The sequence below is a fragment of the Podarcis cretensis genome (assembly GCF_951804945.1).
Source record: "Podarcis cretensis genome assembly, chromosome: 2".
NCBI lineage: Eukaryota > Metazoa > Chordata > Lepidosauria > Squamata > Lacertidae > Podarcis > Podarcis cretensis.
The window spans coordinates 16535467-16551386 of record NC_137171.1 but is presented as its reverse complement, the minus strand read 5'-3'; the positions used below and the strand labels follow the sequence as shown (position 1 = coordinate 16551386).

Genomic DNA, 15920 nt, shown 5'->3' with positions numbered 1-15920 from the left:
TGTAAGCTCAGGGCTGTCTATGTGTGCTCATGTTTTATTTATTTACTACATGTGTATATCACATTCATGCCAAGGCATTCACAGTGTTTTGCAATTTAAAATAATGCCATGCAATCTAACAGAGATGACACAAAAAGAAAAGGGAAGATAATAAGCAAATTGTCGTACCAATTATTACATAATGATTGCAGTTGTTTATAATGCAAATTGCTTGGAGGTTTTTACAATTAAGTGGTATACACATTCCATAAATAAATAGCTAAACAGGTGGCATGAATGGCTGCGGAAGGAAATGGTTCTGGGATGGGAGGAGCCAATTGGGATGGGAGGAGCCAACAGAGCAAGGCCCACTGCCACCAAGTAGAAGGATGCACTTTGAGGACGATATTGCCAATTCACTGAGCAAAAAGTGGCTAGAGGGAGTCTTGTCTTACAGACCTTTTTCTGCTTCTGCAGGTATTGAACCTGTTCTTGGCCTTGTTGCTGAGCTCTTTCAGCGCAGACAACCTTGCAGCGACAGATGATGACGGCGAGATGAACAACTTGCAGATCTCTGTCATCCGGATCAAGAAAGGCATTGCTTGGGCCAAGATCAGAATGCACGAGTTTGTGCAGACCCACTTCAAGCAGCGGGAGGCAGATGAAGTGAAGCCACTGGACGAGCTGTATGACAAGAAGATGAACTGCATCGCCAACCACACCGGCGCCGACATCAACCGGGAGATCGATTACCAGAAGAACGGCAATGGCACCACCAGTGGCATTGGCAGCAGCGTGGAAAAGTACATCATTGATGAAGACCACATGTCTTTCATCAACAACCCTAACCTCACCGTCCGTGTCCCCATAGCTGTGGGTGAGTCTGACTTTGAGAACCTCAACACGGAAGATTTCAGCAGTGACACCGACCCCGACGGCAGCAAAGAGGTACGGAGCCATGCTTGCTCATAGGCCGCGCCTTCGTGCCTTTGTTTTGGGTGGCCCATTGCATTGCAAGAGGGAAGCAAATTTGGCTTTCTGGCCAGAGCACAAGGCTTTGCAGCCAGCAAATTTCTCAGTGCAAATAAAGTAGGTCCTCTTTACTTTGTTTGGAAAGATGAGAACAAAGGAGGCACAGACTTTTCATGGGTCATATGTATGACTAAGTCATTCATAATAAGAACATACAAAGAACCTGTTGGACCAGCCCAAAGGTCCATCATGTATCATGTAATGGAGATAAATCTTTTTCTTTCTAGTCTGTCACTTCCTCATGTGTTCATAGGCTTTCTACACAGGAGCAGAATGCTAGGCCCTCTGTATTGTGTGCTTGGCTTAACACCACAATCTGTCTGGCTATGTTTCTCCACTTTTAAAAAGGGGGAAATATCTTCCTGGGCAGTGCTGGATTTTCGTATAAACTAAACAAGCTGTAGCTTAGGGCCCCACTCTCTTGGGCCCCTCCAAAAGAAATTAAAGGGGAAAACCTGGATGTACATTTCCAAAATATAAGATAAAAAACAAATAAAAGAAAACCTGCATACAGCAACGGTGTTCTGTGTTGTGTAGGCTCCTGTGATGTACATATTTTGTTATGTACAAATGGCTTTACATACCTATTAGGTCCATAAATTATCATATAGCATATATTCAACACAAAATACAGTGAAAATTTGTTGTTGACAAAGGACAGCTGGACATTTAAAGGGCCCCATTACCTTCAGTAGCTTAGGACCTCATAAAACCTAAATCAGGCCCTGTTCCTGGGAGATATTTGCTCCTTCCAATTGTTTCCTTCTTTACGTCTATTTCAAAAGTCTTAAAGGATGTACCGTATTAAGTTGGGCCGATATTCAGCAGGGGTTAGACTGGGAAAGAGTTTTATTCTTATTTTATTTCTTTCCTGTGCTGCATATTGGCATGAATGTCAACGTTGTTTAAAAAATGGAGCTCTTCATTTCTCCCAGCTCATAATATATGTGTTTGTGATGTTCTTTCCCATTGTTCAAGAAACTGGATGATACGAGTTCGTCGGAGGGCAGTACCATTGATATAAAGCCTGAGGCAGAAGAGGTTCCTGTGGAAGCACCAGAAGAATACCTGGATCCGGACGCATGTTTCACAGAAGGTGATTTTGAACACAGTGGGGCAAAATGGAGCTTTTAACAATATGGCGTCCACTCAGGGCATGTTACCTCTGCAGCGTAGCCTTCCTTGGTAGGGCGGACTTCAGGTTTGAGCGGGCCTTCAGCAAAGTGCCCCCTAAGACTCCTGCTGCTTAGGCAGCCGCTGTGAGATAGGCTATTAATTTATCTCAGTGCCCCCAGTTTGGCATCACTCTGGGACATTCTGGGAAATGTAAATGGCCACTCGCAGATCCAGCAGAGTTAAGAAGCTACTAGGGTTAAGCGGACCTCCTGTGCCTAATTACACTTTTTTTTTTCATTCAAAAACAAGTTAAACATTTCCTGAAATTAATAATAATCTTTCTTTCTTTCTTTCTTTCTTTCTTTCTTTCTTTCTTTCTTTCTTTCCTGCCCACCTGGCTGGGTTTCCAGAATATTAAAAACACAATAAAACATCAAACATTAAAAACTTCCCGAAACCAGGTTGCCTTCAGATGTCTTCTAAAAGTCAGATAGTTGTTTATTTCCTTGACATCGGATGGGAGGGCATTCCACAGGGCGGGTGCCACCACCGAGAAGGCCCTCTGCCTGGTTCCCTATAACCTCACTTCTTACAGGGAGGCCTTCGGAGCTGGACCTCAGTGTCTTAAGGAATATAATAAAAATAACCATTATTAGATTTTTTCAGCCGATCTCTTAAAAGTCTTATTAAGAAATTTGAAGGGTACTCTTGGACCACTTGATAGGGAGCCGCCGATGCATCTTCTGAGTGCAGCAAATTTTGCTGCAACCTTTTATTAGAGAATTAAATCTTCTGCCCTGAGCAATACTATTCTACAGGGTCTTAGCTATGAAAAATTTAAGGTATTATGGACAAATAAAAATATTTTGTAGAGCAATGTCCTTGATGATTATGACAGCGCTGGGGAAATAATCTATTTTGTCCTTTTATTTTTTTGTAACGAAGCTGAATTAATTAATTATTTTTTTATAAAAGGAATAAGGAAATGTTACGGCTCTCGGAAAACCTGTGCTAATTTTACATTTGCAGGCTGCGTTCAGCGGTTCAAGTGCTGCCAAGTTAGCATTGAAGAAGGGTGGGGCAAGTCTTGGTGGAACTTACGAAAGACATGCTTTCTTATTGTGGAGCATAACTGGTTTGAGACGTTCATTATCTTCATGATCTTGCTAAGCAGTGGAGCCCTGGTGAGCAGAGTTATATTATATTGAGTCTTCTCTACGTAATGCTCTTAGCGTCACTTTGGGGGTCAAGCTAGACAATACACGAAATTTGTAAAAAAAGCATTTCAAACAGCTGAGTGTGTGTTTGTTTTCAAAGTTAAAGAGCTGCTGTCAGGAGTGGGAAAGGATTGGGACCACTGAGGTTATCCCTTTGTCTGCATGCTGGGGAAGATTACCCGTCCCCAAAGCTGCTGGCCAGCCAAGGATGGAAGTTTCTATTCGTGCATTTGGTCAATTTACAAACTCAGGAAATTCAGTTGTTGCTCTGTAGCACTGTAGTCTAACCCACTGACCCTTTTGGGCTTGCCAATCAGAAGGCTGGCGGTTCGAATCCCCACAATGGAGTGAGCTCTCGTTGCTCTTTCCCAGCTCCTGCCAACCTAGCAGTTTGAAAGCACGCCAGTGCAAGTAGATAAATAGGTACCACTGTGGCGGGAAGGTAAACTGTGTTTCTGTGCATTCTTGCTTCTGTCACGGTGTTCTGTTGCGCCAGAAGCAGTTTAGTCATGCTGGCCACATGACCCGGAAAGCTGTCTGTGGACAAACAGCCAGCTCCCTCAGCCTGAAAGCGAGATGAGCGCTGCAACCCCATAGTCGCCTTTGACTGGACCTAACCATTCGGGGTCCTTTACCTTAACCTTTTACCTTAGCATCCAGTGCTCCCCCCTTCTTCTATGGGGGCCCCTTGGTGTTCATGAAGGGACCTATGGACTTTTGTGGTACCAGTAACAATCATGTTTTTGTAGCGGTTGTGGTGTTGTTTTTTCCACCACAATGTTCTCGAAGTAAACACAGCTACTGGAACATTTGTTAAAAACTTAAAATGGAGCTGCTATGGGTGTTTGTTGCTATGGGTGTTTGCTTTTAACAGGGTGAAAAGCAAGTGTAAGTATTGTGTATTGGGTCTCCCCAAAGCTGTCTGAGAATGCTTTGGGCTGATGCCAGCTCTGGAGTCACTTACTATATTACTTGTGAAAACACCCTAGGTCTCTTTGACAAGCACGGTGAGCAAGTGACTCCAGATCTTTCGTTTATTTGGAATTGCCTTGGATACAATACTTTAAAAAGAAAATACTAACAACAACCAGTTTCTACACAACCAGAAAAGCATTGGAACCACTTTTGCATGGCCAGATCATACAGGGTAATATCTACTCGAAGGACCAATGAAGTCCAAGCAAATTACCTGCATCTTTCCAATGCCGATATTGCTCCTCCCCAAGGATTGGGCAACACTTGCATGGGAAGAAAAAAACAACCCATATAATCCAGCTGGTGTCTTCCAAGAGATAGACAGAGATAGACTGGAAATGGCATTCCACCCACATGGAAGCAGCTTTTGTGCCTCTCCAACAATGCTTCAAGCGTTGGGAGATGTGTGAACTGTACGTTCCTTGAGAAGTCTGCGTGTCTCCCACGAGTTTTTGGACCCAGTTTTTTAATTTCTAGCTCGCTCTGCTGCCAGGAAAAGAGTGTGATAATCCTTGTTGCCTTGTTACTCCTTAGGCCTTTGAAGATATTTACATAGAACAGAGAAGGACCATACGGACTGTCTTGGAGTATGCCGACAAAGTCTTCACTTACATCTTTATCCTCGAAATGTTGTTAAAGTGGTGTGCCTATGGATTCGTGAAGTTCTTCACTAATGCCTGGTGCTGGCTAGATTTCCTCATTGTAGCAGTAGGTATCATTTTGCTTCTTCCAATCCATGCATTGGTTGTTGTTTTAGCAGGACTGGGGCATTCCTTTGCACAGATAAATGAGGTCCAGCAATACCGTTCCTGTAGCTTTCTAAATCTGGGCTCCAATAACGACAGGGGTGGAGAACCTATGCCCTCGCCCACCCATTGTTGTTAGACTCCAGTTACCATCAGCCCCTGCCAGTTTGGCCCATGGTCAGGGATGATGGGAGTTGTAATCCAGCAAAATCTTGAGGGCCACAGTTTCTCCACTCCTGAACCAAGTGTTGAGAGTTCACCTATATGTGTATACATGTGTGAACAGGACCAATCCATCAAAATAGAATTGTTCTATGCTCTCTGCTCCAGCGATTCAAATTGCACGGTTCCATACTTTCACTTTCAGGCCTGCTTTTTCAGTGGAATCGGAATGTTGACTGAAATTGAGAAAAGGGCACAGAAAGAGCAGACAAAGAAAAATAGTTTTGCAAGAAAATCTGCCTGCTGCTGCTACTGGCTGTCCAAGAGATAATTGAATAAGCTGCCAGAGAGATCCAACAATCGAAGTATTGGTGAATGGTGCAGTTGACAGAATCTTTTGGGATCATCAGTACCCAGTATTGCTGCATTATTCACCCCCCCCCCCCGAATAAAGGGAATAAAATGGAGAAAATTGAAATCTAACCGATCTTATCAGTTTAACAAACCAAAGACCCAGAACATGGAATAATAATAATTAAAAAAATATTTTTTTTTATTTGTACCCCGCCCTCCCCCGCCAAGACTAGGCTCAAGGTGGCTAACAACCAGTAATAAAAACAAGTTGATTAAAATACAATTTTAAAAAACAAGATTAAAATACAACATTAAAACATTAAGATGCAGCCTCTTCACAGGAGGAGAAAGGAAAAAGAAAGAGGGGGAGGGAATCAAACTGAGTCCAGGCCAAAGGCCAGGCAGAACAGCTCTGTCCGCAGGGCCCTGGTCTCATGAGACAGAGCATTCCACCAGGCCAGAGCCAGTGTTGAAAAGGCCCTGGCTCTGGTTGAGGCTAATCTAACTTCCTTAGGGCCCGGGACCACTAGAGTGTTGCTATTTATGGACCCTAAGGTCCTCCGTGGGGCATACTGGGAGAGGTGGTCCTGTAGGTACGAGGGTCCTAGGCAGTGAAGGGCTTTAAAGGTCAAAACCAGCACCTTAAATCTGACCCTGTACTCCACCGGGAGCTAGTGCAGCTGGAAAAGCCCTGGGTGAATATTGTTGTGCTTCACCCCAGAATGCCCAATTTGAGCTTGGAGTTCCAGTACTGATCAAGAATGAACCACATAATTGCACGTCTTCAGTATTACACCTTCCTCAAAAGCAAGGATTCTCTTTCAGTGTTGCCGGAGGAGGTGCAAGTACATGATAGATAAACTCCCCCTGCGCCAAAGCTTCTCCATCTCTCCACCCATCTGCCTCAAGTATTGTAAGATGCTCAACTATGTGCCTCCCTCCATGTTTTAATTGTACTGTGGGGGCAGGGAGGCAGTGGAGGAATGGTATCCTTTCTGCAGGGAATATTTCTTTCCCTCCCTTGCAAGAAGTGTCAAGCAACCCAAGTTCGCTTGACCTGCCCAGCCCACACTGAATGAGGCTGAGGCACAGAGCTTTCATTAGGCTTACTTGGGGAGACAGCACTAAAAACTGGAAATTACCGTATTTTTCGCTCTATAAGACGCACCTTTTCCCTCCTAAAAAGGGGAAATATGTGTTCGTCTTATGGAGCGAATGCAGGCTGCGCAGCTATCCCAGAAGCCAGAACAGCGAGAGGGAATGCTGCGCAGCGCTCCCTCTCGCTTTTCTAGCTTCTGGCTTAGCCGGGCGCAGCCTCTTCAGGGCAGTGGGGAGCCTTCATTCCGCTGCCCTGAAGAGGCTGTGCAGCTATCCCAGAAGCCAGAATAGCGAGAGGGATCACTGCGCTCCCTCTCGCTGTTCTAGCTTCTGGCTTACCTGCACTCTGTCCCTTCCCCCACCTCCCGGAAAAGCCCGCAAGAGCTGTGCTCTCTTTAAAGAGCCGCGTGGAGCGTGTGTGCGACTCTTGGGGGCTTTTCCCTGAGGAGGGAGAAGGGTGACGGGCTCGTGAAAAGGAGCGCTGAGCAGAGCCTGGGATGCATACAGGTTCTGCTCAGCGCTTCCTTTAAAGAATTTTTTTTTTCTTGCAATCCCCCTCTAAAAACTAGGTGTGCCTTATGGTCAGTTGCGTCTTATGGAGCGAAAAATACGTGTCCCATAATGTTTGCAAATACCCCCGTGTAATAGGGTCCAATTGTGAATCCTTGCAAAGATTACAGACAGAGGTAGCTCATAATGGAGATGGGTTGGGTGGAGAGTGCACCAGGCTTCAGTTGCTCTGGGCCATGTCCTTGTCTTCTTTCCTCTGTTGCAGTGTAAGCTTTGAGGAAGCCTAGTATCAAACGACAAGTTTAAATTAAATGTGCACCTGCATTATTATGTCTGTGTCACATCACAATACCTGATTTGGGTAGCAGCCGTGAAGTGGGGGCAGGGGTCCAGATTGGGACCAAGGCATCGGTGGAAGGCTTTTAGGCCCAACCCCCTCCTTCTCACTGCTATTTCCCTGGAAGGGAAGCTGTGATTGGCGTCCATTGCAACTTCCCTCCTAGGAAAACAGCAGCTTCCAGGGACGATTTTCCTCTCAGGGCTGCAGTGCAAGGAAAACTTTAAACCTGCAGCACAGCACCATTCAACAACACAAAGACACAAGCAACCGCCCATATGTATTTAATATAACAATTAGTTTGGCTTGTTGCTTGTAATGGATGGCAGGGGTCTCTGTGACCATACCCCGCAACCTCCATGGGCCAAGATTGCAAAATGTTCTTGTGAATTCATTCCCTCTCTTCGCGGAAAAGAAGATCTGAAAGTGAGGTGATTTTTTTTTAAAAAAACAGCATATACCTTTTTCATGGACGCTACTGTTATGTGATTAGAAAGAAAGAAAATGAAACTTTCAAAGACAGCTACTAAAATATTTTGATATTTGGCTAAAATGAAGTGAAACAAACATCTGCAAAGAGCATCCTGTCTTAATAGCAGGTGTTTGAAATCTTTGGTCCTCCAGAACTACAACTCCCATCATCCCTGGCCATTGGCAATGCTTTCAGAGACTGATGGGAGTTATAGTTCAGAACAATCTGGTGAGCCAAAAGTTTCCCCACTTTTGCTAATAGTATTATACTAAGATATCTAAAATGGCTGCATTATTTCAAACCATATGCAAGTGGTATTTCTGAGGTTTGGAAAAAAAGTTATTCCATGTAGTTCTTTTCTGATTCCTGAAGTTGTGGAATATATTTGTGCATTTCTTTTTCTGAGCAATGATACGTTCTGTTCCTACTGTTCTGTTTTGATTCGTTTGGGAAAATGTGATTACTTTTCAGTTCCATATCAGAAACCCAACCATTATGCATTTTTTCCTGAAATTATTAATCTGAAAATTAACATTATAGGCCAATGTAAATGATCTGTTTGTTTCTTGTTAGTTTACTGCTAGCATTCAAAATTTTAGAAGGAACTGTCTTGGATATATTTAGTGCTATTTGTCTTTTCTTCCCCCAAAGTGTTATGTTTTTTTCAGTAATAAATGTTGACTGTCTGTTTTTATGTTGGGGAAAGTTCATATCTCTAGCACGACTGCACTTCCCCTTGCTATTGTCTCAAAAGACAAGTGGAAAACTAAAATTCCTGTTAAAAGTCAAGCAGAGATTCTTTCCTTTAAACTAATTCCTCATTGTTTAACACAGTGTCAAGTACATAGGGACAATTACTGTAAATCACTTGAGATGCCTCATAGGAAGCAATTCATCAATGAAATTATTATTCATAATAATAATAGCAACAATAATTTAATAAATGAAATCTGTATATACTAGTGTTGGAGGGGTTTTCTACCAGTATCTATTCAGGACTGGCTAAAACACAATTTTTTCATGAATTACAAAAATGATCCATTTATTAAGCACTTTTACTTCTCATTTGTTTCAGCTAGAGAGAGTTAAATGTATGTTTTCTTCACTCACTGAACTCCATGGAACTTAAAAGGGCTTAATTTTGTCTTGAACGTGCCCTATGTGAACACACCTTTGGGGGGGAGATTTTTTATGTGGCCGACTATTAATATATTGTGCTTCAATTGTTTTTTCCAAAGACATTGCAAAAACATTGCTGAAATATAATTCTGGGAAGCTTACTATTTTAACAGTAGAGCTTCTTTTATAATTTCATGGGAAATTTTTAAAGCAGGAGTGGCTAACCCATGGCCCTCCATATTTTTGTTTTGTTTTTTGCTTGACTATAAATCCCATCATCCTTGACCATTGATCATGGTTCCTGGGGCTGATGGGAATTGGAGTCCAACAACATTTAGAGGGACACAGGTCAGCCAACCCCTGGCTTACAAATACTATTTTTATCTGTATCACATATACATGTTGAACTGCCTGCTCCTAATTTAATTTGCATTAAACTCGTGCTTATGCAAGCTTAAGACCCACCGGCTTGTATTGATTTAGATATGTAACACACTTTTCAACCATTAGGTCCTCAAAACAGCTTTAACTTCTACTAAATCCTTCCTTTATTCCCGTACTTTAGCCTTCACTTCTACAGTAACTCATCCCCCCTCAAAACACTGCATAGCCCATTCCTCCTTTCCTTAATTGGTTAAATAAAACCCATACTATTCTTATTCTTTCAGTTCCAAAGCACTCTTACCCAAATTTAGTTACATGCCCTCAATGAGCTGGTACCTTTAGGCATAACCCTTTTGCAGCCGTCTGAAGACTGTTGTCTCCCCAGAGCCACAGGTCTATTTTAATATATCAAGAGACAAAACAGGAAGAAAACCAAGGCCTCCTTCCTTCTTCTACCAGTTAATTCAATATAAATATTAATGGATTGTTAGGTGGGATTTTAAAACATCTCCCTAATAAAGCATACCTTGCCTACTGAATTATCAATCCCTAAACTAGGAGAAAAGTAGGGGGGGCAGTAAGCAAAAATAATATTCCCCTTAGAGATGCTTCATATAAAATTTGTGTCTATATCACCATAGCTGTCAACTTTTTCCTTTTCTTGCGAGGAATCCTATTCGGAATAAGGGAATTTCCCTTTAAAAAAGGGAAACGTTGACAGCTATGCTATATCACCTGTATAAAATTGTAACATTAGTGTGTTTACCACCTGTATAAAGTACAGTGGTACCTTGGGTTACATACGCTTCAGGTTACATACGCTTCAGGTTACAGACTCCGCAAACCCAGAAATAGTACCTTGGGTTAAGAATTTTGCTTCAGGATGAGAACAGAAATCATGCTCCGGCGGCACGGCGGAAGCAGGAGGCCCATTAGCTAAAGTGATGCTTCAGGTTAAGAACAGTTTCAGGTTAAGAGCGGACCTCCAGAATGAATTAAGTATTTAACCCAAGGTACCACTGTAATAAAATTAGTGTGTAAATGACCTGTACCTTGCAGCATCACCATAACATGTGAAAGGGAAACATGGGAGATCAAGATTGGTCTCAGTTCATACACAGTCCCATTTTATGTTACCTTAAAAAGAGAGCGAGAGAGAAGGAGAGCAAAGATTGTTTCTATCATAGAACAGCATTAAAAATATCTTTAACCAGGATTTAGTAAATCAACCTTTCTCCATTCTAAATGCACTTACATTAAAAAAGAAAACCAAAAACCCCTTCATTCTCATATCTGTTGTCAAGGCAAGAGTCAGGATCTGGTCATCAATAACTCACAAGGTGTCGGTGAAGTTAACTCTTTATTCAAAGAAACAAAAGAGCTGAGACCTAGTAGACACAGCCACTCTTCCCAGCAGGTCTTGCTCCAGTTGTGAGGACTGAAGGTCCCTGCCTTCCCACAACTCTCCTCCTCCCCTGGGTCTGTCCCAAGCAACCTGAAACTTCTTTGCCTTGTCTGTTCCACCCTCATTATACCTCCACAGGTTCTGGGGAGACCAGAGTGGGGGGTGGGAGCTGGTCACATCAGGAGGGGGAGACCCTCTGGCTTCATCATCAGCCCACCTGATCTCTGCCTCTTTGTCCCCCTTCTTCTCCAACCTCTGAGTCTGCCTCTGAGTCTGAACTGCTCTCTACCACAGCCTCTTCCTGCTCACTAAACCCTGTTGCCTCTTTGGCTTCTGACATCTCCTCCTCCCAGTCTGCTCCCTCTTCTCCTTCTGACCATTCATCAGCAGTCCATCACCAATCCCCAGGCACTCAGCCTTCTTCCCCTGGGGGTTCCCTTGGGGGGGGGGTGTTCCTCCACTGGTGCATACAGCCAGTCCCCGACACCTGTTATTTACAGAAATAAAACATCCAGTTAACCTCTTCAAAGCATAGTAAGATGTGTCTAGCAAGCTTCAACCACTCCAGTCCCACAGGGCATAGACGACATATAGACATAGTCACTCTATTGACATGATCAGGTCCTATACTTGTTAATAAAGGTAAAGGGACCCCTGACCATTAGGACCTCATTGGACAGGTGAACAACCCAATTACACTCATACACATCAACCGTGCTTGCAGCTGAGTCCTGACAATGCTAAGATGGGAAGTAGCCCCATTGTGTGTCCAGCCCTCATGGTTCCTGTATATAGACTGTAACACAGCAGTGTAGGAATGAACACTGTGGGTGGCACTGTGGTCTAATGCACTGAGCCTCTTGGGCTTGCCAGTTGGAAGATTGGCAGTTCAAATCCCTGCAACGGGGTGAGCTCCCATTGTTGTGTCCCAGCTCCTGCCAACCAGTAGTTCGAAAGCACACCGACACAAGTAGATAAATAGGTACCACTGCAGCGGGAAGGTAAACGGCGTTTCCGTGCACTCTGATTTCTGTCACAGTGTTCCATTGCACCAGAAGCGGTTTAGTCATGCTGGCCACATGACCTGGAAAGCTGTCTGTGGACAAATGCCGGCTCCCTCGGCCTGAAAGCAAGACGAGCGCTACAACCCCATAGTTGCCTTGGACTAGACGTAACCGTCCAGGGGTCCTTTACCTTTTTTACCTTTTAGGAATGAACCACACGGAAGCAACAGCCACACTGCAAATGGTGATCTACACACCGGCCCCCAACTGGCATGCATGCAGTTGCATAGTATATATGTTACTTTATTGATTGACTGAGTCAACACAATTTATATACCATTTGACTGCCAAAAAAAAAAAAAAAATCCTTTCTAGGTAGTTTAATGAAGTATAAAATAAAACACTAAAATGCTCCATTAAAAATGAAACAGTTTAAAACAGGTATTTTAAAACTTTCAAAAGACAATGAAAATAAACAATAGCTAAAAGGAGATTAAAACACATGTAACTTCTACATTTCTGGATAGGCTTGCCTAATCAAAATTGTTATAAGTGGGTGTCAGAAACAATCCTCTGATAATGTTTGAGGATATAGCAGGGATATAGTAGGGCTTTGCCTACTGATTCCATAGTGCATGAAGGTTTGCTCCATCCCAATCATTTTAGCAGTGGGTTTGGGGGCGCAAGGAAATACGTTTCTCTAATTGTACACCACCATTCTTATTCACCATAATGTATAACATCTTACTGGAAGGACTGGTCCCCCTAGAATAATGAATTGCAATCCAGCATCTCAATAAAGAGCTTAAAATGATTTACCCCCAACCCTACCCCTTAACCGCTGCACACTATTCAGTGTGTTTCGCTGTTGGCTTATATTTTTCCCCCAAAGGAGGTGAGAACCTAGACGCTTCCCCTTCTGCCCTCAAATCTCTGCCATGTCACGCCAGTGGAAATGAGCAAGGCAGGCCCTCTATCTGCCCCGTCTGAAAGAGAGAACTAAGGCGGCTTGTGCAGTGTGTGTATTTATCTGTATTCTTTCTCATAGGTACCTTTAAAAATTTGTCTGGCTTAATTTAATGGGAGCTGCTGGGATCCTGCAGACTGTTAAGAGGGCGAGGGTAAGGTTCTTGTCATCCGTTTGGGCTCCTAACCTTCCGACAGACCCCGTTTCCGTCTTGTGTGTCTCTGCCTCTCTTTCTCTTTCTCTATCTCACACATTTTTCCCCCTTTTGTTTTATTCTTATGCCTCTCTCAACCGCATTATTTCCTTCCAGGTCGTTTCAGTGAAGTGAAGTAGGCAGCTGGTGTGGTCATGTCTTCGCTATCAATCTAAACGGGGGTGGACTTTGGGCCTGCCTGCAGTCCACTTTGGGGGATGGATTTTAAAAAAACAAAAAACCTTCAGTGCTAGGGGATTTATTCTAACAGTCTGGAACCTCTTTTTTTTTTCTTCCTTTTTTCCTTTTTTTCTCTTTCTTTTTTCTGTTTTCTGTGTAGGTCTCTTTAGTCAGCCTTGTAGCTAATGCCCTTGGCTACTCGGAACTAGGTGCCATTAAATCCCTTAGGACACTCAGAGCTTTGAGGCCTTTAAGAGCGTTGTCCCGATTTGAGGGGATGAGGGTAAGATGCCATTAGCGAGCTGATCCTTCTGCATGCCTGTGGATTACCGGGGTTTTTATTTTAAAAGCATGCTAGAACTGATCAAACTGGTAGAAAGACATAACGACAAACAGAATCATGATGCAGCTGCTGACTTGATCACCTCCCTCTGTTTATGATTCACCTTCACCCCTGCTGCACACTTCTCCCTTTTTTTTAAAAAATGGTTTATTGGAAGAGAAGAAAAAAAAGGGAGATATATCAAGCTGCCTCATTATTGGCCCAAACCACATGTCATTTGTAGATTCTCTGTTGGCACTTGGCTGCTCTTATTTAGCCTGGCTTCTGATACCTCTAGCATCTGAGGGGGGCATTTTCTGGCTGTAAGTTTTGAAACAGGGAGAATCACTAGGTGCAAAGAAGCAGAATTTGAACCGCCCCTTGTTTTTTCTTCTCCCCTTCCCCATAAAAAAAGGCTACGTCCAAAGGTATCAATCAGAAGAGGTCGAAAACCCATACAGCTTCTATCTCTTCTTGGGGTTATTCATGGCGGTAGGAAAGCACTGGTGGTTGGTGGAGGAGCTTAGCCATCCCAAAAGAAAAGAGTACTGGTTTAATTCCTCTCGTTTGCACCTCGTTGTTCTCAGTCCAGTCGTCAATGACTGGCAGCCTTGACTGGTAGTTCAGCTTCCCTCCCTATTCTCCTTTCCCCTTTTACCATGCTTTATGGTCCCCTTGTCCTGTCACGGCGATGTAAGCAACAAATCACAAGTAAAAGCACAGAACCTGAATTTTCCTGAAATTTTTAGAAGATTCCGCTGCCAAGTGTATCTGGTAATTTCCAGGCTTTAATGGGAAATGGCCATTTTGATATTGCTGTATTAAAACAAAATGTTTGTGTGTGAAATAATCTCATGCAAAACCAGCCCAAGGTTGCCCATCTTGGTCTGTATGCAAAGGAAATAATGCAACAGTTTCAAACCTAAACATGCTTATTAAGGAATAGGCTCCATTGAACATCACGAGACTTACTTCTGAGTAAACATGCATTGAATTATGGGTGTCTGCTGTATTATAAGTCAAGCAAGAATATCATTATAAGTAGAAATGGGATAAAGGTGGGGAGAGAATTGGGAGACGACGTAATGAAGAACTACAACTACTATGCAAAGACCTAAAAAACATGTTTGATTTCAGAGTTCAAGATCTGAGCTATTCACACTCCCAAAATGGGGTTAGATGCAATGTTTAGCATGATCCTCAGCATGTTTAAGGCGTCAATCTTTACCATGTCTGCTCAGGAGTGAGTACTATTTTAATTCAGTGGGGCTTACTCCCAGGTAAGTGGAGTTAGGGTTGCAAATTAAGTCCTGCTGATTTCAATCATATTTGCTCTCCCAAGTAAGTGTTTATAGGATTGCAGCCTCAAAGAGTATAGGTAACTTCTATAAGGGAAAAAAAGTTATTAACAGGTAGCTCAAGCCATTCAGAGAAACCACAGCTATTCTCTATTTGAATTTTTCATCCTAAATATTATGGACAGTGCCCCCCACATAAAACATGCCCTGCAAGCTTCCCCCCTGCAAGCTTCTCCCCCCCCCCAAAGGTTAAATAAGACACTTGACAACAGCATTTTAGGTTAATGGGCTAAAAACGGCCATAACTTTATTGGCTACAGATTGTGAGCGGTATTGGCTTAGGCATTGGATCTAACTGACTATATCTGACTCCTGCCCATCTGCGCGGAGTCCAGGAAAGGGGACTCCCTATCACTAATAGGGGGAGTCCTGCTGACATACATCAACTAGGAGCTCCCCCGGGGTCACCAATAGGGGTCGTGCCTTAGGCCCTAGCCTCCCCAGGCTTCGGACAGGGCCACGCCCCCAGAATCCTTTAACAGAATACCCTTCAATGTGCAGAGCAGGTGATGGCGCTACCTCCCCTCCTGTCTTCTCCAGCAATATTCCAACGCCTAACTGCCTAACCTTACAAAGTTGGGACGATTTGCCATGAGGTAGGCAAAAACCTCATGGGACGCAGGTGGCGCTGTGGGTTAAAGCCTCAGCGCCTAGGGCTTGCCGATCGAAAGGTCGGCGGTTCGAATCCCTGCGGCGGGGTGCGCTCCCGCTGCTCGGTCCCAGCGCCTGCCAACCTAGCAGCTCGAAAGCACCTCCGGGTGCAAGTAGATAAATAGGGACCGCTTACCAGCAGGAAGGTAAACAGCGTTTCCGTGTGCGGCTCTGGCTCTGGCTCTGGCTCTGGCCAGAGCAGCGATGTCACGCTGGCCACGTGACCCGGAAGTGTCTCTGGACAGCGCTGGCCCCTGGCCTCTTAAGTGAGATGGGTGCACAACCCCAGAGTCTGTCAAGACTGGCCCGTACGGGCAGGGGTTCCTTTACCTTTACCTT

At 43.8% G+C, this 15920-nt stretch overlaps 1 protein-coding gene across 1 annotated transcript in view; it reads left to right on the top strand.

Moving 5' to 3' along the window:
* The window catches only part of SCN8A (sodium voltage-gated channel alpha subunit 8), a 110245-nt gene that overhangs the window by 69539 nt on the left and 24786 nt on the right, over window positions 1-15920 (top strand). Inside the window, exons 17-21 of the mRNA XM_079965330.1 lie at window positions 457-927; window positions 1990-2107; window positions 3157-3311; window positions 4854-5027; window positions 13411-13533. Of these exons, the coding sequence (XP_079821456.1) occupies window positions 457-927; window positions 1990-2107; window positions 3157-3311; window positions 4854-5027; window positions 13411-13533 (1041 nt within the window). The remainder of the gene's footprint in view (window positions 1-456; window positions 928-1989; window positions 2108-3156; window positions 3312-4853; window positions 5028-13410; window positions 13534-15920) is intronic.